At 36.9% G+C, this 21,238-nt stretch overlaps 2 protein-coding genes across 2 annotated transcripts; both read left to right on the top strand.

Moving 5' to 3' along the window:
• The first annotated feature begins 236 nt into the window (after nt 1–236).
• On the top strand, nt 237–21,103 carry LOC124629566 (multidrug resistance-associated protein 1-like). The gene is made up of 25 exons (XM_047163009.1): nt 237–402; nt 1,167–1,472; nt 2,057–2,320; nt 2,404–2,597; nt 5,440–5,613; nt 5,695–5,949; nt 6,103–6,340; nt 6,418–6,555; nt 6,632–6,778; nt 6,855–6,939; nt 7,038–7,235; nt 7,318–7,494; nt 7,568–7,701; nt 7,800–8,013; nt 8,394–8,510; nt 8,592–8,701; nt 8,842–8,985; nt 9,434–9,509; nt 9,630–9,850; nt 18,630–18,847; nt 18,941–19,139; nt 19,245–19,343; nt 19,424–19,844; nt 19,936–20,102; nt 20,179–21,103. Exons 1-25 carry the CDS (start codon nt 355–357, stop codon nt 20,371–20,373), a joined length of 4,539 nt encoding a protein of 1,512 aa, XP_047018965.1. The 5' UTR covers nt 237–354; the 3' UTR covers nt 20,374–21,103.
• LOC124629567 lies at nt 10,480–14,375 on the top strand. The gene is made up of 2 exons (XM_047163010.1): nt 10,480–11,381; nt 11,611–14,375. The coding sequence occupies exons 1-2, from the start codon at nt 11,082–11,084 to the stop codon at nt 12,487–12,489; spliced, it is 1,179 nt and encodes a 392-aa protein (XP_047018966.1). The 5' UTR covers nt 10,480–11,081; the 3' UTR covers nt 12,490–14,375.
• Nucleotides 21,104–21,238: the final 135 nt, after the last annotated feature.

Raw genomic sequence — 21,238 nt, 5'->3', positions numbered from 1 at the left:
AGTAAGTAATGTCAACATCCGATGTGAATGTTAGCAAAACAACAGATCTAATGGATTATTGGAAACGACCGTTAGAAAATAATTATTGTCATTCTTTTTCATTAATCTGAACTGAGAAAATATTGAGAGCATGAATGAAATTAATGGCATTCATTCAAGCCCATTCCGGCTCTGACTCTTATACACTCGCTCACTCGCTCAGTGGCTAGCTAGATATTGTGCTAGGTATCAGGTATGTCAGTCAGTCAAGGCAAGAGGTCTGTGCACTTTACATGGCCAAAAACTTTAGTCCGGGTACCAGTGAGTGCGGTAAATTTGAACTAAAAAAAGTTATAAGTTTTTTTGAAATTCATAATGACCTCCAATTCGTCATTGGATTATTTTTGTAGCTCCACGTTTTGGGTTTGTATCAGATTTGAACTATTTTTTGCAATTATTGTCAGTCAAAAAGAGATAAAATAGTAATTTATTCTGTTTTATATGTATTTATTGAGAAAAGATTATAATTTCTCAAAATTATAATATTGTTATGAAATAATGTTCTTAGTTTCTAATTATGGTGTAAGTACCAAGTTGCTATGACTATAGTTCGGCCATTCAGAGAATGCGTTCCTGACACGTCGCGATTGAACTGACGACGTAACTACATTCATTGATTATTGATATAATAATGTTGTTTTAATGCTCCTCAATTGTTAAAACGGTAAACAACCAGCAAAAATATTTTTATCGTAACTGCAACGCCATTGCAAAGTTACGTCGTCAGTTCAATCGCGACGTGTCAGGAACGCATTCTCTGAATGGCCGAACTATAATGTTGTGCAATTGTATGTCATCTTACCTTATTGACACAATATATAAAAATATTATGTAGGTATGTACAATTGTACATATACTTAATGATAAGTTCAACTAACGTTCTAGTGTTATTTTTTAAATAAAACTATATAACACTTAAAATATGACTGAAACCTCTTAATTTAAATGATTATTATTTTCATTGGGTAATAAATAAACAAAAATAGAAAAAAAATATTTAAGAAGATTTATAATATTCAATATTTTTTAATGGATAAAGAATACAAAAGGAGGTACCTATGCAATATATTGTATGACTAGGTGTACTTACTTACCTAATATTATTAATTTATCTTATACAATTCTAGGACAGCAACTTCACATGGTATACAGACAACCCGGACTTCACCCGATGTTTCCAGAAGACTGTCCTTGTGTGGGTTCCATGTCTGTTCCTCTGGCTGGCAGCCCTCATAGATGTTTACCATATTTTGACCAGTAGGGAAAGCAATATACCATGGAACAAACTCAACATAAGCAAGCTGGTCATAACCAGTCTCTTAGTAGTGTTGCAAATACTTAACCTTGTGCTAGTTACTTATGAATCGTCTAGAGAAGACAATCAAATTAATGATGCAGATTTTTATGATCCTGTTGTTAAAATTTTTACTTTGGTAAGTATTTTATATTTCATAGAATATATAGCAAGTACCTAGGTAAACCTACCTACATAGTAATATGTAGGTACCTAGGTAATGAAGCTGCGATGTGAATAAACGGAAGGGAAAAAAATAACACATTATTAATAGGCAACTTGTTGTTGAAAAAAAATACAGACTCAGTAAGTGACTACCTGAGAAGGTATAAAAAATACCTATTTGATTAAATTCTTATTAGATGCCTAAATATGAGATAGTACCAAATACATACTGGGTACCTAGGTACTTATATGTTATAAAAAATATTATATTAAAAACCGGGGTAAAGTGCGAGTCGCACTCGCACACGACGGGTTCCGCAACATTATAGATCTTATAAAACGGCAAAAAAAAACATTTTCTGCATTCGCCGTTTGCCCCCTAAAATATTTATTTTATTTTAATTTTGTAAATATTACGGAAAAATCCTACCTGCTTTCTAACACGAATCAAAATATCTTCACTTTGTTATTAATTAGAGACATAGAGACAGAGAAAATATATAACTACTTATATATAAGCCTTTTTTATTTTACTTAACTTCGATTTATTTTCCTCAGATGTTGTCAGTAACACTACTGTGCTACAACAGGAAATATGGTATAAAGACGTCAGGGGTGCTGTTTATATTCTGGTTGCTCCTCATCCTGGCTGGACTACCGCAACTCAGGTCCGAGATCGTGCAGTACAAAACAAAAGACGACGCGTATGTCCGATATAATTTTGCTAGTTATATCGTGTACTATATGCTTATTGTCATTATGTTTTTGTTGAATTGTTTCGCTGACTTGCCACCTTTAGACACCCCTTACACTTACGAAAAGGTAAAATAAAAATATTAATTACGTTCTTGGTAGTAGTTCCATTTATTTTCTTTGTAAATGCTTACTATCATCACTGTGTACAGGTTCAGTCCCCCGAGAACAGTGCAGGGGTTCCAAGTCGCCTAACTTTTAGTTGGTTCGACCCACTCGCTCTGACGGGCTTCCGAAGAAGTCTTACTGAAGAAGATATATGGCCTCTACACCCACAACTTACATCCAAAGAGGCTGTTCCTAGGTTTGAGAAATTTTGGCAGAGAGCTTCGAATAAACGAGACCAGTAAGTATTCGATTTTTACAGATCAACTTTAAATCAACAAGATTATTGCAATAAAATGAAACGTGTTTGAGGAAAATAGTTAAAAAAAAATAACGTGTTTAAAAAATCTTTTATCTCTCGTCAATCGTCTTTTTAACTTTTTCGCGATAACTTTTTAAATGTTATCAAACGCTTCCGCTCCTTACTTCGGTTACATACATATTATTCCACTTTGAAATCAATTACAAATATTGCGTATTGAAAATGATAAACTTCTGACTCACACGTGTCTTCGTTCTAATCAATCTACAAGCTCTGTATCTCCTTTCGACAGACAGATTTAGACTTAGGCTTGAATTGGTTTTACGCAGTCCTACGTTTATATTCAAGCTGGCTTTGCAGCGGGAATGTACCTACTATTAAAGTATTTTACTTGGTCTTTTCCTTATTAAAACTGTTTCTGTAATAAATATTTTTTTTAATCCTGAGGTATTTAATAAAAGGCGCACGCGCAGTATACGCTTTGTTTTATCAACTACAACTTAGAACCGGTAACTGAGCCGAGATAGTTTTCCTTATAGACAGTTGCTACTGCACCCTGAAACAGTTATAGGTAATAGGTAATAATTTTACCCCTTTGAGCATACAGAACCCTAAAAATGATTTCAGTACCTACGTTATGAAATTGTTTCCTGTTTTGCAAAATGAATGTTTTTATGGAGGTTCCACGAAAGGTAAAAGAAGACATTCGCGCATGACTTGGAATTGCCTAAGTTTTTTCAAAAGGTCATGCACCTATAATGTCAATGACACACAGCATGTCTCGGTCATTAGAAGCGAGCATGAAGAATCTTTAGATACCTACCTAGTTCTGAATGGCTTATGTTTAACTGATCACCAGAAATAGTAACAAATAGCAGACAAAAATAGTAAATGATCACCAAAATGAAACTCGCATTTTAATGTAAAATGATAACCAAAGTTTTAACACTTTGCTATCCCATTTAAGTGAAATTACTCCAAAATAAATCATGCGCAAGCCAAAAATAGTAAATGATCACCAAAATTAAACCACCATTTTAAAGTAAAATGATAACCAAAGTTTTTACATTCTGCTATCCTATTTAAGCAAAATGAGTCCAAATAAATCATTGTTATCCCAAAAGTAGTAAATGATCACCAAAAGTAGTGAATGATCATCAAAATTATACCAGCGTTTTAATATAAAATGATAATCAAAGTTTTTACATCTTGCTATCCTGTTTAAGTAAACTGACTCCAAAAAAATAAGTTCGGCCTGATACAATAAATGTAATTACATTATGGGGACCCTTTTCCTGCACTAGGGTGGAAAATTGTCTATTGCATGCCTCTAAACAGTGCGATAAGAGTGTGTTTTCGAGGGAGTGTATTGAGAAACACATTCTTCTTCTTCTTTCTCCTGCCCTGTTCCCAATTTTACTTGGGGTCGGCGCAATATGTCATTTTCTTCCATTTTCCCCTGTCACTCGTCATACTGACACTCACGCATGCATTGCAAGCCGGACACATAACTTAATATGGCATCATAATACTTTATTTGATAATAAGCCTACATTTTATGGCAATCACAGTGACTTATTTAGGCAAAAATAATACATTAATTTGGTCGTCAAGAGTTGGTGATCATTTACTAAATTTGGTGGTCGAATACAATTTAAAGTGAAGTCGTGACTAAAATAGCTGGTACTATTACATTTTTAGACTTTATTTTTCTGGTGTTCAGTAGATTTTTCTGGTTGCAAAACTAAGGGTATCAAAGCATTTTATGGTGGTCATTATATTTGTTCCCGTTCTGAATTCCTTTTTTCTTCTAAAACCATTTTTCTCTAATCTGCAATTAGGTACTTTCGTAGTAGAAGACTTATTTATTTCACCTTCCTCTTGTTGTCCACCTAATCATTTGAACGAATTCTGTCGGCGTCAACCACACCGTTGAAAACATTATTTGAGTGGAACGGTTGATTTTACAATCACAATGAAAGTAAAACAACTTGTTACTTAGTGGCCTCGCCTCGCTTTCATTTTCATTTCTAGGTCTTTTTGGTCTTGTTGGGTACTTAAGAGTAGGTATAGTATACCTGCCTAATATTTATCTGATGTAATGTAGGCACCTGCTTTTAATTTTAAGTAGAGTAAATAATCAACCGAGTTAGGTAAAGAACTACTCATCATCTGCCTACGTAGCCATTTTCCTAACTACATGGGAGTAGGCTTCATAGCTCTTAGGGCCAGGCCACAACAGTGCGTTGCGGCGTCGCACCGCAAAAATCAACGACGCATATCATATTAATCGCATAGCTGTGCAATGTTGTTTTTGCGATGCGACGCCGCAACGCACTGTTGTGGCCTGGCCCTTACAACCGAATGCAGCTGAGTATACGTGTGTTTTACACAGGCACCTATAAAGATGGTCACTCATCTACGGGAAGACAACACCTCGCATTACTTATAATACCCTTATAATAAAAAAATCCGTGCGGCTATTACTTAGCCACGAGCTCCTTAAGTACTCAGGCAGCTATATTTCAGTCGTATGATCTTAGTAGGTCAATAATTTTATCGAGATTGGCAATAAGTACTCGAGCAATTTGTTTTAATTACTTTGATAGGTACCTACCTATCTGTCTATTTATAACCTTGATCATGAAATTATTTACCTACATTATGCAACGTTTATCTTTACCGCAGAATGAAATGACTCTTGCCTAGCACTGAAAGTTATTTTCACCAATTCTCCAGAAACGAATTTGCCTATATAATGTAGGTACCTACCTAATAGCAATGATCTTTTAATATTTTATTCCTCTTCATTTGATTTCAGGAAGTCAAATGAATCAACGAGTGATCCTACATCCCCTACGACTGCAAAACAGAAAAAGAAACCAGTATCGATATTGCCAGTGGTTTGTTTAGCTTTCGGCGGACAGTTCATGTTCGGAGTATTTCTCAAAGTGATCCACGACCTGCTTATTTTCGCTTCGCCGGAATTACTTAAGTAGGTATTTAAAGTTCCTTTAAGATTTTTTAGGTAAAATAATTTATATGTTCTACATTTTCTGTCATTCTTTTATTATAGGCATCTGATTGGATTTATCGAGAGCAATGAGCCTGTATGGAAAGGCTACCTCTACGCGGTCAGTATGCTTGTATGTGTTATCATACAAAGTCTGTTCCTGGGGCAATATTTCATGAAAATAAACATGGTTGGAATACAAATCAAAAATTCTCTTTGTAGTGTTGTCTATAAGAAAGCTCTCTGCTTGTCCAATGCCGCTCGCAAAGAGCGCACAGTTGGAGAAATAATTAACTTAATGTCCACCGATATCGATAGGTAAGTATTTTTTTCTGTTTAATTGTCAAATTGGGTGATACTTTGTGTGTATTCTAACTGTTAAAGAAACCTGTCATCCCTAGACATAAACATTTAGCAACCGTTATTGCCAAAGATTCGAAATTCTTTACAAAAATTAAATAAATATTTCAGGTTCGGCAGTTTGACTTTCATAAACTTGGTATGGTCTGCACCGTTGCAAATATCTTTAGCTCTATATTTCCTATGGGGCGTGTTAGGTCCTTCTGTGATGGCTGGCTTAGCCGTCATCGTTGTTCTCATGCCCTTCAATGGTCTGATGGCAAGATACCAGGAGAAGCTGCAGTCCAAGTTGATGAAACACAAAGACCAAAGAATTAAACTTATGAGTGAAGTACTTAATGGAATGAAGGTAATATGCTTAAACATTTTCTTAATCAATTTCGGTAAAATTATTATTTTTTACCTAACATAATTTATTTGTGTCAGGTTCTCAAAATGTATGCGTGGGAACCAAGCTTCCGAGATCATATTACAGGTATAAGAAATAAGGAATTGGGAGTTCTAAAAAAACTGGCATATTTAAATTCAGGAATGGCGTTTATATGGATTTGTACACCTTTCTTGGTAAGCGCCTATTTAACATCAAAAAGTTATTGTCCTATTCAATGTAAAACCAATATTTAATTTAAAAATAATGCAGGTGTCGCTGATGTCGTTCACATGCTACGTGTTGGTGAATGATACGGAAGTGCTGGACTCTAAAAAGGCATTCGTAGCATTGTCCCTTTTCAATATACTTCGATTCCCAATGTTCATGCTGCCAAATGTTATATCGGATATCATACAGGTTTGTACCTTCCTAATTACAACTTCTTTTAGGTCGGTATTATTTTGACGCATTCATTTGAATTTTCTTCTTGTAGACTGCAGTGAGTATTAAGAGGCTTAACAAATTCTTGAATTCTGATGAATTGGATACCAACGCGATAGAACATAGCCCTAACGAGAGTAAGTACTATATCAACCTACATATCTACATATATCGAAGTTTTGATTAGCTTAGAATTGGAATTTCAGAAAATGTAAAGTTTAACTAATAATTTTAGAAGACCAAATCGTGATGGAGAAAGCTCACTTCACGTGGGGTGACCAGGATTCAGATCCAGTTCTAAAGAACCTAAACTTACGCATACCTCGTGGTTCACTCGTCGCCGTTGTAGGCAGTGTCGGCTCAGGCAAGACTTCCCTGCTGTCTGCACTACTCGGAGATATGGACAAGATTTCTGGACGCGTTAATATTAAAGGTAGGACTCGTTCGAAAACCCTTAATCGAGAGGGTTAAAATACGTAGCGTTATTATTCTAATATTCATAATTAAAATTACAGGAAATATTGCATACGTGTCCCAGCAGGCTTGGATTCAAAATGCTACTTTACAAAACAATATTTTGTTTGGGTTGCCACTTGACAGAAAAAAATATAATGATATCGTACAGGCGTGTGCTCTTGCAGCGGACTTGGGAATTCTGCCAGGGGGTGACCAAACGGAAATCGGTGAAAAAGGTAGTCTTCTTTTTTATACCTATATCCAGATCAAAGTGAAGGTGTTTGTATAAACAAGTGAGGATGTGCTTAGGAATAAACCTGTCGGGCGGGCAGAAGCAGCGCGTGTCGCTGGCGCGGGCGGTGTACTGCGACGCGGACAACTACTTCCTGGACGACCCGCTGAGCGCCGTGGACTCGCACGTGGGCAAGCACATCTTCGACAAGGTGAGTGCGGGCGCGTGCGAGTGCGAGTGCGAGTGCGAGTGCGAGTGCGAGTGCGAGCGCGAGCGCGAGTAGAGCGAGTAGTGACGAGTGCTGTGCAGGTGCTGGGCCCGGCCGGGCTGCTGAAGCACAAGACGCGCGTGTGGGTCACGCACAACGTGTCGTACCTGATGCACACGGACCTGGTGGTGGTGCTGCGCGACGGAGAGGTCTCCGAGGCCGGCTCCTACCAGCAGCTGCTCGAGAAGAAAGGCGCCTTCGCAGACTTCCTGCTGCACCATCTTAGCGACGCCGAGCGCTCCTCTTCGTTAGAAGGTAATGGAACCGTATTGTTAGCAATCTCATTTCCTAAACAAATGAATGATGAATTTTATTGTTCTTATCTTTTTTGTTTAGATTTCAAATACATGTATACCTAGGTAGTACATATATAAAAAAAATCTAAGGTAGCCTTTAATGTCATTGGACCTAACTACTGCAAATTATCACGTTATCTACCCGATTAGATACAGGAATCTCAGCACAGTGATTCAATCAGAAATTCATTGTCATTTTTCCCCATAGTTTGAATGAATTGTAACCGACCAAAGAATGTAATTGTGGAACGGATGTCACGCGTGAAGGCCACAATGTGTTATAATCACGTATCTACCTCAATAAGAACGTAATTGACCATTTACTGTGAATTCCCGCAGATTTGGAAGATATTAAAAATGATTTAGAGAATAAACTGGGACCAGAGTTCCATCGTAAGTTACAATGGGCTCGATCGATTTCGACGAGTGCTTCAGAAAAAGAGCCAACGAATGCTGGTAACTATACGAAATATTGATACTTACTTAACCTACGTTTTTAGAATATTCTATACTTATTCCTTAACAATTTATTATTAGGTGACCGTGCCAATAACGTTGCAAATAAGGAAAAGTTAGAAAATACACCAATTGAAGAAGACCCAGAATTCGACCAACTTATTGAGACCGAGAAAACTGAAACAGGAAAAGTAAGTATTGAGCCAATTATGGCAACGATGAGAGAGTCATCTTCATCCAAAATTCTGTTTTAGGAAACAATTTCTAATAGATTGTCTCAAAACTTTCATTTGTTATCATGTCGTCTAAAATGATTTTCTTTCTTATTTAGGTAAAAATTGAAGTATACATGCACTATCTATCAAAAATCGGCGTGAAGGCGGCCATAACAACGTTAGTAATGTACATCTTGCTACACTCCTTGCAAATAAGCGTCAACTTTTGGCTCGCGATATGGTCCAGTGATGACAAAATGGTTGGTTTTCTCCAGTATTCATAAAATTTTATACTTACTTACAAAAGAAAATATTCGTCTGTTGGAACCTAACTACTTCGACTCGATAACCTAGTTATATCTACAAGGTTTTTCTTTGCTTCGTAAATACTTGGTCAACAGAGGGAGATAAGATAAGGGACAATAATAGTAGCATGAGGAAAACTTTGAAAGAAATCCCATACATTTGTAAAATTATTTGAGATGTATGTCTGTCGAATTCTGACAAAGGCCTTTTCAGACCTAACCGGTATTCTTTACCGTCTGCGGTTGAGAATACAGAATTAACATGCGGTTCACTACATCATCATAGTTGAATTCTGGCGCTATGCGATCCTTTATGGATCTCTAAAAATCTAATTGTTTCTTTACCTCTCCTCCTCCAATCAATACTTAATAAAATAAATGTTTTTTTTTTGTTTTTTTCTAGCTTGTAAACGGTACAGTGGATACCCAACGCCGAGACATGTACCTCGGTGTGTATGGCGGTCTGGGATTTTGTCAAGGTAACATTATTGTAATTCATAAAACCATTTGTAAAGCACCCCTCATGTCTCCTTATAAAAGTCATCATTTTCAGAGTATGACCTACTAAGTAACGACGATATTTTCGTTTTTTTTTACAGCATTGGTATCACTGTTTGTCGACCTAATGCCGTTCTTGGCTTGCTGGAAAGCAGCGAAGATACTTCACGCGATCATGTTGGACAATGTCTTCAAATCTCCCTTGCAATTCTTCGAAGTGACACCTGTCGGAAGAATCCTGTCTAGATTTTCCAAAGATGTCAACGTAGTGGATACTTCACTTTGTTGGGAAATCTCCAGTGTTCTTAACGGGTCTTTTGAGGTAAACTTTTTACTCAACATTTCACACCGATATTATTGCTTTAATAGAATTTACTAATTCAAACATACATATATTTCAACTTTTGGACAAAATTAGACGTTTTGTACACCACCGCCCACAGTCCTCAAATCGCAATTGCAATAAGTAATCCAAAAATTCGGGAATTCGCCATTTATGGTGGTCTTGATCATATAATAACTTCCTATGCCCGTATTAGATATTAAAACTTGAAAGCGCCATAGTTAAATGGTCAGTTAACCGTCATCCATATAAAACACCGAATCATATACATGCATTTATAAAACACCGTACCCACGGAGGAGAAAAGACTAGCGGAGATGCCCTAACGAAAAATCTCCTAACAAAGCAGCGCGCCAAAATTCGGGTGAGCGGGGGACGAGGAACGTTACTGTCTCCACCCGTGCTCCACCCTTATACGCCTTTTATGGGAAGCCACCCATTTTTTGTAAATCCATCTAGCGTGGAATAGGATGATTAAAATCTAACCCTAAACTAACATCGACCACCAGTGACATACTCAAAAGTAAAGTAAATACTCAAAATTAATAATTCTTTTAAAATAGTAATTCAATTACTATTTTAAAAGAATTATTAAAGGAATCGCTAGATGGCGCTCATCTAGTAAACAAGTAAAATAAATCCCTGTGTAAATTTTATCTAATTAAAAATAGTTTAAGTGCATTACGAGTAGTTAATAAAGTTAAATTAGTAAAAGTGAGTTCCAAATTACATGTGTAAGTGTTATCCAAAAGAACCGTACTATAATAGTGACAAAAAACTATAATAAACAATTGGCGGTAAAGTGTTAAAACATTTTCTAAGATAACAGTTAATTCAATATCTTTTAACTCTGGAAGTGATTTGAAACTTTGGAAATACCAAGAACCACAGTTTTGAGTGATTGAAATAACATTTTAACCCATAAAACGTTTAAAAAGTGCATTTGTGAAAACTTCATATATCGTTGGAAACTCAAATTATCACAAGTCATTCTCAAATATTGCATTAGTATAGTAACAGCACCGCCATCTATGTTCTCAGTAAGAAAAACTGTTTCTACGACACCTATTGACGAGTCACTGAACTAACTAGTTGATCGATATTTCAACATTAAATATAGTACTGCTATTAGGCACTAGAGGGCATTAAATAAAATTACCATCCAAGAAGAAAAACAGTGTTATTCATTCAAGTTTGATAAATTAGTGAAATGAATTTCTTAGAAAACATCACGTTCCGCCGACCCAGAACAAAATCGGATTCCATGCTCACAGATGAAAACGAACTTCACACAACAAATGTAGTAAATGAGACTGCCACTAGCCTACCCGAATTGTCTGATGACGACGATGACGAAATAAAAAAACTGAAAGAACAAGTGTTCAACCTCACGTTAGAACTACAAAGTGCCCATTCAGAAATAGAATCCCTATCAATTGAGAATAGTAAGCTAAAAAAACTTAACGAAAACTTAACGAAGAAAAATGACATCTTTAAAAAAATAACTAGTATAGTTCGGCCATTCAGAGAATGCGTTCCTGACACGTCGCGATTGAACTGACGACGTAACTACATTCATTGATTATTGATATAATAATGTTGTTTTAATGCTCCTCAATTGTTAAAACGGTAAACAACCAGCAAAAATATTTTTATCGTAACTGCAACGCCATTGCAAAGTTACGTCGTCAGTTCAATCGCGACGTGTCAGGAACGCATTCTCTGAATGGCCGAACTATAGTCCAGCTAAGTTGAACGTATCAAGTAAAAAGATAAATATAACTAATAACGATGGGTGTGATAAACAAACTCAAACTGAACCAAGCTCTAAAGTCACATCATCAAAACAAGCAAAAAAGGAATTACCGATACCGAAACCACATAAAAGCGCGGGTACGCCGAATAAAGTTTGCGATACACAAGATGATAATACGAAGAAACAGAAGAACCCTAATAAACTACAGCCTACCTCCACTGTCAAACAATCTAACCAACAGGACACGAGTAGTGATATGAAGTTATGCATTTTGAGTACGAATAATAAAAACAAAATACTCACAATCGCAGAAAAAACGTTCCCCAATTACAAAGTTTGCCACTACCTGTCACCTGGTTGTGGTATAATGAAACTTATCGACAACATTGATCTCAAGTTGAAAAACTATACAATGGATGATTACTGCCTAATTTTCATCGGTGAAGCAGATTTCCGGCAAACGAACAATTACATCGATTTAACCATCGCTATACGTCAAACTCTTTCAAAAATTAATCATACAAATGTTATAATATGTGCGCCTACTTTTAGACTTAATGGCTATTCAACTATGTATAACGGAAGGATAGAATCATTTAATAGTCTTTTATATCTTGATGCATGTACTCACCATTATGCATATTTGTTTGATTCGAATTATTATCTATCTTATGATTATAAAATGTTTTGGAAGAAATATGGAATTGTAAATAACTACGGCATGTCTAACATATTTATGAATTTGGGCTTGATGATTAAGGAATTTGATATGTGTGATGTAATTAATGTGCCTGATAGAGAAAATTTTGAATCCTCCCATTGTGACACCAACCACAATGAATGTCAATCGTTTTTTCTCTAATAAATACCTCAAAATATTACATCAAAATATTGCAGGATTAGTAAATAAATCTAATATGCTCACTTTATGTTTAGATGAACTGTCAGAAAAAAAGATAAATGTGGATGTTCTGTGCATAACGGAACACTTCATAATGAAAGGATATCAGCATGAATTATATGTGCCTAATTATGGTTTAGCAGCTTACTATTGTAGAGAGGGGAAAAAAAGGGGAGGGGCCTGCATCCTTGTAAGACACGGAATACAATGGAAAGAACTACCTAATATATCAAATTTATCTACATCAGGCTTATTTGAGTGTTGCGCAATTGAACTGACTGATTATAAGATAATTGTTGTTTGTATATATAGAGTACCTAATGTAAATAATCTTAACTACTGTCTGGATAGACTTGAACACCTTCTACAGGTAATATCGCGTGCGCGTTACACTAACATTGTGATAGCTGGTGACTTTAACATTGACGTACTAAAACAAAACAGTTACACAAATGCTTTTGAATATCTTTTAATGAGTTATAACTTAAAACTTGCAATAAAAAAACCTACCCGCTTAGCTAGTATGACTTGTATCGACAACATTGCGCACAACTTTAGTAAGTCATGTAAGACAGACGTAATAGAGCTAGCGTTATCCGATCACACTGCACAACTGATTCATTGTCCAGTACAAACGACGTTTGCTATAAACTATTGGTACGTAAATAAAAGAGACTACAGTACTGAAAATACAGCCAAATTTAAAAATTATATAAAGAGCCTTACATTCTCAGAGATTTACGATACGGATGACCCCAATATAGCGTACAATGCATTTATTGATTTATTTAAATTAATATATGACTTATGTTTTCCAATCAAGCTAACTAAAATAAATGTTGTAAAAAAACCTAAATGGCTGTCCAAAGGTATTAAATTGGGTAGTCGTAAGAAAAGAAAACTTTTGTGGCAGTTTAGATTAAACCCAAACAAAACTAATAAAAAATGTTTTACAAATTACTCACAACTGCATAAAAAAATTATAAATTTAACACAAAAAGCGCAAAACAACCATAAAATAAAATCATCTAATAATAAATCTAAAACAACTTGGCAATTGATCAACCGTGCAAAATATAATCTACCTAAATATAATATCAATAAAATAAAACTAAAAAGCCATACTCTGACAGATCCCAATGACATAGCTGAAGAGTTCAATAACTATTTTATTGATAAAGTGCAGGGGAAGCTTCAGGTTAATAGCAAACCAAAACATTGTAAAATTAACACAAATAGCAAATCAATGTTCATGGCTCCCAGTGTACCACTAGACATCCACAAAATAATAATGTCATTGAAAAATACGAATAGTGTAGGGTACGATTGTATAGCTACCAAGATACTTAAAAGTGTATCAATGGAAATATGCAATCACCTAAGTTATATACTTAATCTATCTATCAGTGCGGGTATCTACCCAGACGCCCTAAAAATATCAATTGTAAAGCCACTCTTCAAAAAAGAAAATAGGGAACAAATGGAATATTACCGACCTATTTCATTAATACCTGTACTATCTAAAGTATTCGAGAAATATATATATAAGGAACTCTATAAATTCATCGAAAAGTTTAATATATTGTGCGAAGAACAAAAGGGCTTCCGAATACATAAAACAATTAATATGGCCATATACGACTTCCTATATAATGTCCTTAGTAATGTTGACAAGCGAAATCCTGTGTGCAGCATATTTTGCGATATGACCCAGGCGTTCGATTATGTACATTATCCCACCTTAATATCGAAACTGGAAGCCTATGGCATTAGAGGCAATGTACTTAGTCTACTCGAATCTTACCTAAAAAATAGAATACAAAAAACTGAGATAACTAAAATTAACATACATAATAAGCGCGAAGAAATATTTAGGTCCACCGAACGTGAAGTTTTATTTGGAGTACCACAGGGGAGTGTATTAGGCCCTTTCATGTTTATTTTATACATAAATGACTTACCAAAATGTATTAAACACCCAGTGACATTGTTTGCAGACGATAGCACCATAACAATACCTTGTCAAGTTATAGAATCATATAGAAGTGATATCAATAATAGTTTAGAACAGGCTGTGAACTGGTTAGACTCTAATAATTTAAAAATTAATTTGACTAAAACAAAAACTATTCATTTTAGACAGCGTACTCCTAGCATTAATATTAACATTCAGCACGGTAATAATATAATAGAAGAAGTAGTGAATACAAAATTTCTGGGACTCATAATAGATCAAAAACTAAATTGGGAATCTCACATTGACACTCTATGTAAAAAAATTAGTAAGTCCGCATACGCTTTGCATACACTATCCTCAATAGTATATATGGATGCGCTTCTCACGGCCTATTATGGCCTAGTGGAATCGCACCTACGGTACGGTATTATTTTTTGGGGTAACTCTTCGGGAAGAGAAACAGCTTTCAAAGCACAAAAAAGATGTATAAGAGCTATCTTTAAGTTGCAAACCACTGATAGCTGCATGCCATATTTCAAAGAATATAATATATTAACCCTACCCTGTCTGTACATCCTAGAAATAGCTTTATTTGTCAAATCAAACCCGAATAAATTTCAACTCCTGGCCGATAATTTCCCACGGAGTAGGCGCAACAATAGTTTACTTTATCTACAAACATCTAAAACAGCACTTATGCGCAAAAGTGTTTACTGCATGGCTCCGGTGATATATAATAAAATACCTAAACAGTGGAAAGAATTACCCCTATTGAAATTTAAAAAGAAACTGCGAAAATTTCTACTGAATAAAAGTTACTACAGTATAAGTGAATTCCTCAATGAAAAAGACTTTACTATATAGAGTATTTTAATCAGGATTGATAATATTGCTATTGAAAGCCTTATGTAAGTTAATTACTAGTATATGTCATTTTTTAATTTAGTTTTTTTTATTTTTACTTATAATGTCCTTTAAAAAAAATCTGTTTATGTCTTAAAAAAAAAAAAAAAAACTATTTAAATTTGCATGCCTTCATGGCAAAATATGGCTGAACTATTGTAATGTATCTGTGTCACCTGTATTGTACCCATATTTGCGAATAAATTTATCTTTATCTTTATCTTTATCTTTATCTTTAATTAGAAAGTTTAAAGAAGCATTCATTTGAAATGAACGAAGAAAAAGAGAGACATAAAAAAGTTTGAAAATTAATTGTTATATAAGTATTATTTTGTGCAGAGAACTTGCCCCACAACAATTTATTTACTCCTCCAGAAATGAAATAGGTATCTAGGAACCATTAAACGGAGACTCGATGAAAAATCATTTTTATTCACCACGGGTCTAAAATACCCCCATGGTGTAATTTAAGTATCAACTTATGGCATTGTGTTAGTTCGTCTACTAGCCACTATGGCATCACAAGCACGAAAATTCGTTCTATTTGTTCCAGAACCGTGCTGCGATGACTGTAGTTATTTTCGATGTTGCCACATTACGAAATTCACCAAGAAAAATGGGAATTAAAATTATAGGGACAGTGTTTATCAAATTAGAGTTTTCACAACTGTATCATAACGGCGCATCCACTAAATAAGTAGCAGACTTTATGTGAGTCGGATATTGCTCTGAGTAAAGGTACATTCAAAAAGTATGTACGGCAAGAGATATATACCTATGTAAAACATTGCTGATCTATTCTAATATTATAAAGAGGAAAACTTTGTTTGTTTGTTTGGTTGTAATGGATAAACTCAAAAACTACTGGACCGATTTTAAATATTCTTTCACCATTAGAAAGCTATATTATATGCAAGTAACATAGGCTATATTTTATCCCGGTGCGGGCAGTAGCTCCCACGGTACGCGGGTGAAACCGCGGGAAAACGGCTAGTGATGAATATAAATAAATCTACATAGTTAGAGTTATGATTAATTTTAAGATAATTGCAGCTTTTTTAAATAAGATCTTTTTTAAGAATGGGTGATTGCATTTTCGATGTCTGGTAGCACTTAATTTTGTAACGGGTCTCTCTGTCTTGATGAACACAATTTTACTTCAAATATACGTAAGTCGACTACTTACCGAAAGATGGTGTTTTTATAATATTAAATTTTCATGATAATATATCATATGTTTTGGTTTGTAAATAATCTATAAAAAAACTTGCAGGATGCAAGGAAAAATGAAGCTGCTTTTTAAGGCAAAAATTGGTACCAATAATATACATTTATACAAGATTGATACGAAAATAATACAAATTCACTTAGAGGTTCTAGAAATGCAGCTATTCGACGACAGATGTCTCTAGCAAAAAATATGTTTTAAAGCTAAAATATTACTTACACGTGAAATGTTATCCTATGGTATGTTTGAGTTTGGATCCTGAGCAATTTCTACAATTAATGATACGAGGGCTGCCTTTTAAGTTGTGTCGTTTGAAATAACTATAGATAATCCAGTAGGTTATTACGATTTATTGTTTTTTAAAGAATTTTCCGCAATATTTAATGCACTTTTGCATGCGTTGAAACTAGTTTTTTACACATTTATTCCACTCTGAAGTGGGGGTAGTCAAAACGGCTGATTTGTATGCGTCAACAGCTTCTTCAAGTGTGCTGAAAGGTTGAACTCGAAGACTTTGCTTAATTTTGGGAAATGTAAAAAAATCGTTATTGCTTAAGCTATCGCTGTAAGGCGGGTGATCTAATATTTCAACATTTTCGGAACTCAAAAACATCTTTGTCTGGTGGGCGGTGTGCGAACTTGCATTGTGATGGTGCAGTGTGACATGACGTCTTGAATATTTTTTTTTAATTTCGGTGATGACTTGTGGAATACAAACACTGGTATACCAGTCAGCAGTAACCGTCTTGCGATCTTCAAGTACAACAGTGGCGACGTGCCCCCCCATTTCCACAAACGAGGCAAAAAGTTTTTTTAAGTGCTCCGTGCGCGTACGACTTTGGTCGGTTTCGGCTCATCTTGGAAGACTCAGACAGTGGACTGGTGCTTATAATCTGGATAGTAACCATATATCCAAGATTCGTCACCACTAACTATATCATAGACATGCTTTGACTCTTCTCGGTCGAATCGTTGCAGAGTTTTGTGACACCAACTTAATCGGGCTGATGTTTGGCCGTCGCTAAGTAAATGTAGTATCCCATGAGAGATCAACTTTTTTACTCCAAATTCTTCGTGCAGTATTTTTTGGATAGTGGTCCCTGAAATGTCCACGAATGCCTCTATTTCACGGTATGTTACATGTCGGTCTGCGAGAATTAGCTGCCGCACGGCGTCGATATTATCTTCCGTCATGGAGTTTTTGGACGACCTTCACGTGGCTTGTCACTAAGACTAGAGTGCCCAAGTTGAAATCCTAAATATTAGCGTTCTACGGTCCTAAGGCATGGTGCTACATCATTAAATACAGAACTAATCTCTTCAAAGCACTGAAGTCGCGACAACCCCCTTTTGAAGTTCTAGAAAATTATCGCACGCAAATTTTCCTTAGACATTTCTATTTTTACAACCGTTAACGAACGTTTGAATGGACGATACAATAAAACTATTCGATCAATTTAAAAACATTCTTTTGTTTTTTAATTCTAAATTCAAGAAGATGAAAGTGGCATATATATATTTTTTTAATAATCGGGGGAAGTTAGCAAACGACAGAACTTAAAAGGCAGCCTTACGTAGCGCATTTCATCGTTTTAATCGAGTAACAAATAAAATCTGTTGAAATTGTGGTAAAAATACAACCATGACAAGATGTCAGTTTGATGTAAAGGACGGTATATGGGCGGTGTCCAGCCACGCCTGCCGTGACGTAGTCGTGACGTATTTGACCTACCTGAAGGCGCGTGACCTACCTGCGTTAGGGCATCTCCGCTAGTCTTTTCTCCTTCGTGACCGTACCCCATACCCTCAGTGTCGGTCGTGTCAGCTTCAAGGTACGGTGAACCTGAGGTAGGTCAAGGTTATTTAGGGTGTACGATAGTGTTTCTTTATTGGTCTCACTATGTAACAATACTAATTATATATTAAGTGGTGTTAATTATTTAACATTCAGAAATAACATACGTATACGCGTAACTTTTTAAAACAACCTTTTTTTCTAATTTTTTCCAACAGTTAATAGGGACGATAATTGTGATAAGTGTTTCTACGCCAATGTTTATGACTGTGATCCTGCCTATTGGAGCCATGTACTATCTCATCCAAAGATTCTATGTACCGACGTCAAGACAGCTTATGAGAATCGAGTCAGTAGCTCGCTCGCCTGTGTTTTCACATTTCAATGAAAGTATTTTGGGTGCAACTAGTATTCGTGCTTTTGGAGTCGCAGACAGGTAAATTGTACCTAGTAGGTACATATTGTACCATTCTATGTATCCAGCAATAGGCAACGACAGTCGTATAAATTGCATATCGTTTTATTTCAGATTCGTAAAGGAATCTCAACTTAAAGTGGATCATTATGAATCTATCTCTTTTATGTCGACGGTTGCGGATAGATGGCTTTCAGTCCGCCTCGAGTCAGTTGGCGGTCTCATAATATTCTTTGCTGCATTATTCGCAGTAATTGGAAGAGATAGTATTACTCCTGGCCTTGCTGGTCTCTCCGTCAGCTATACTTTAGAGGTAGGTACCTACAGCATAGTTATGATTATTGCAAGTACCTACATACCTAGATTATTCTTTATGAATTTGTTACTTACATGGTTCTTCTGGTACTTTTTTTTGTAGATAACACAAACCTTAAGTTGGTTAGTTCAATCAGCGTCTTCTGTAGAAACAGACATCGTAGCAGTAGAGCGTATGAAAGAGTATGCGGAGACGAAGCAGGTGAATACAGTTGAGATACATAGAATACATGTTGAGCCAGTGGAAATGAGTATAACAAAAAATGGGAATGTGTGTTTCAGGAAGCGGCATGGTCGGTGGACGCGGGCCCGCCGGCCACGTGGCCGGAGACGGGCGCGCTGCAGCTGGAGCGGCTGACGCTGGCGTACCGCGCCGGCGCCGAGCCCGCGCTGCGGGACGTCACGTGCGCCGTGGCGCCGCGCGACAAGCTCGGCATCGTCGGCCGCACCGGCGCCGGCAAGTCCACGCTCACGCTCGGCCTGTTCCGCATCGTCGAGGCCGTCGGCGGCCGCATCCTCATCGACGGCCTGGACATCGCCACCATGGGCCTGCACCAGCTGCGCTCGCGCATCACCATCATCCCGCAGGACCCGGTGCTCTTCTCCGGCACGCTGCGCATGAACCTGGACCCCTTCGAGACCTTCTCGGACGAGGACATCTGGCGGGCGCTCGAGTACGCGCACCTCAAGCCGTTCGTGCAAGGTGAGTGTCGCCCGCGTCGCTGCAGTCGAGCGGCAGCAGAGCGGCAGCAGAGCGGCAGCAGAGCGGCGCTGACGCTGATGTGCTTGTGCAGGGCTGCCGGCCGGGCTGCGCCACGAGGTGGCGGAGGGCGGCGAGAACCTGTCGGTGGGACAGCGGCAGCTCGTGTGCCTGGCTCGCGCGCTGCTGCGCAAGACGCCGCTGCTCGTGCTGGACGAGGCCACCGCCGCCGTCGACCTCGAGACGGACGAGCTCATCCAGGTGAGTCGAGTGTGTGCCCACTGTACACGCGTGTATATACACATACAACACTATCGCGTCTCTTGTCGCATTGCAGAAGACCATCCGGTCGGAGTTTGCGTCGTGCACGGTGCTGACCATCGCGCACCGGCTCAACACCATTATGGACTCCACGAAGGTCATGGTGCTGGACAAGGGCCAACTTGTCGAGTACGCGCCGCCCGACCAGCTTCTTCAGGACAAGAACTCCGTATTCTACAGTATGGCCAAGGACGCCGGACTGGTTCACTGATACAATGCCACACAATCAGTGCCGAGTCAGGGAAGAGTCTCATAAGGCGTCAATTAAAAATGTGTTTGGTGCTAGCCTGATATTCGAATAACGTGTCAGGCTATAGGGATATACCTGCACGGTCATTTTATACTATAGCTTTAACCAATGGTGCTGAAGTATGTTGTTACTTAAATTATTTATTTTATATATTAGTTTTAGTTAAAAACTTGGAATTTACTAGCAAATCGGATAACCTACTTAAGCACCCTGTTCTGCTGTGTAGCTATAGTAACAGTAGGGTATAAGTAAAACAGAGGCAAAACTAGTAAATAGTAGGTATGCTTAATATGGTATATTCAGGTCTCTACAAAGGTAGATGAGAAATCACAAGACAGCTTGGCCACCTAGCTTGGGCTACATAGGTACATATAGTAGTACCTGCTGAAACATCGGCACTTTATAGCTTGGAACATGGAAAAAGCCGATCTCAAGCTAACCTTCATACCTATGTACCATTGCAATCTCTTACTTTTCATCGTATACGTAATTTAATACGTAATTTTCTTCGAATAAATTGGTAAACATAAAACGTTAAAATATGTTCCTAATTGAAAAAAAAAACGTATTATTAAGTATAATTTTTATATTGAAATACCTAAGAATAAAGATATTTCGTGCAATGTCGTGCCTTATAAAAGAATCTTCGTAGATATGTATTTGGAAAGTATTAAAACACATTTAAGAGTTACGATGTTTTTTTTTATTTACTATATGAAGCCTTCCACGATCCTTAAAAACCTACCTAGGGGTATCTAAACGGAAATGTTGTTTGTTTGTACGGTAGACTGCACATCAGTGGTAACTGTCATGCACCTTAACTCAA

Source organism: Helicoverpa zea, chromosome 4, assembly GCF_022581195.2.
Source record: "Helicoverpa zea isolate HzStark_Cry1AcR chromosome 4, ilHelZeax1.1, whole genome shotgun sequence".
NCBI lineage: Eukaryota > Metazoa > Arthropoda > Insecta > Lepidoptera > Noctuidae > Helicoverpa > Helicoverpa zea.
The sequence above is the reverse complement of the archived record's forward strand: the minus strand, read 5'-3'. Positions and strand labels throughout refer to the sequence as shown.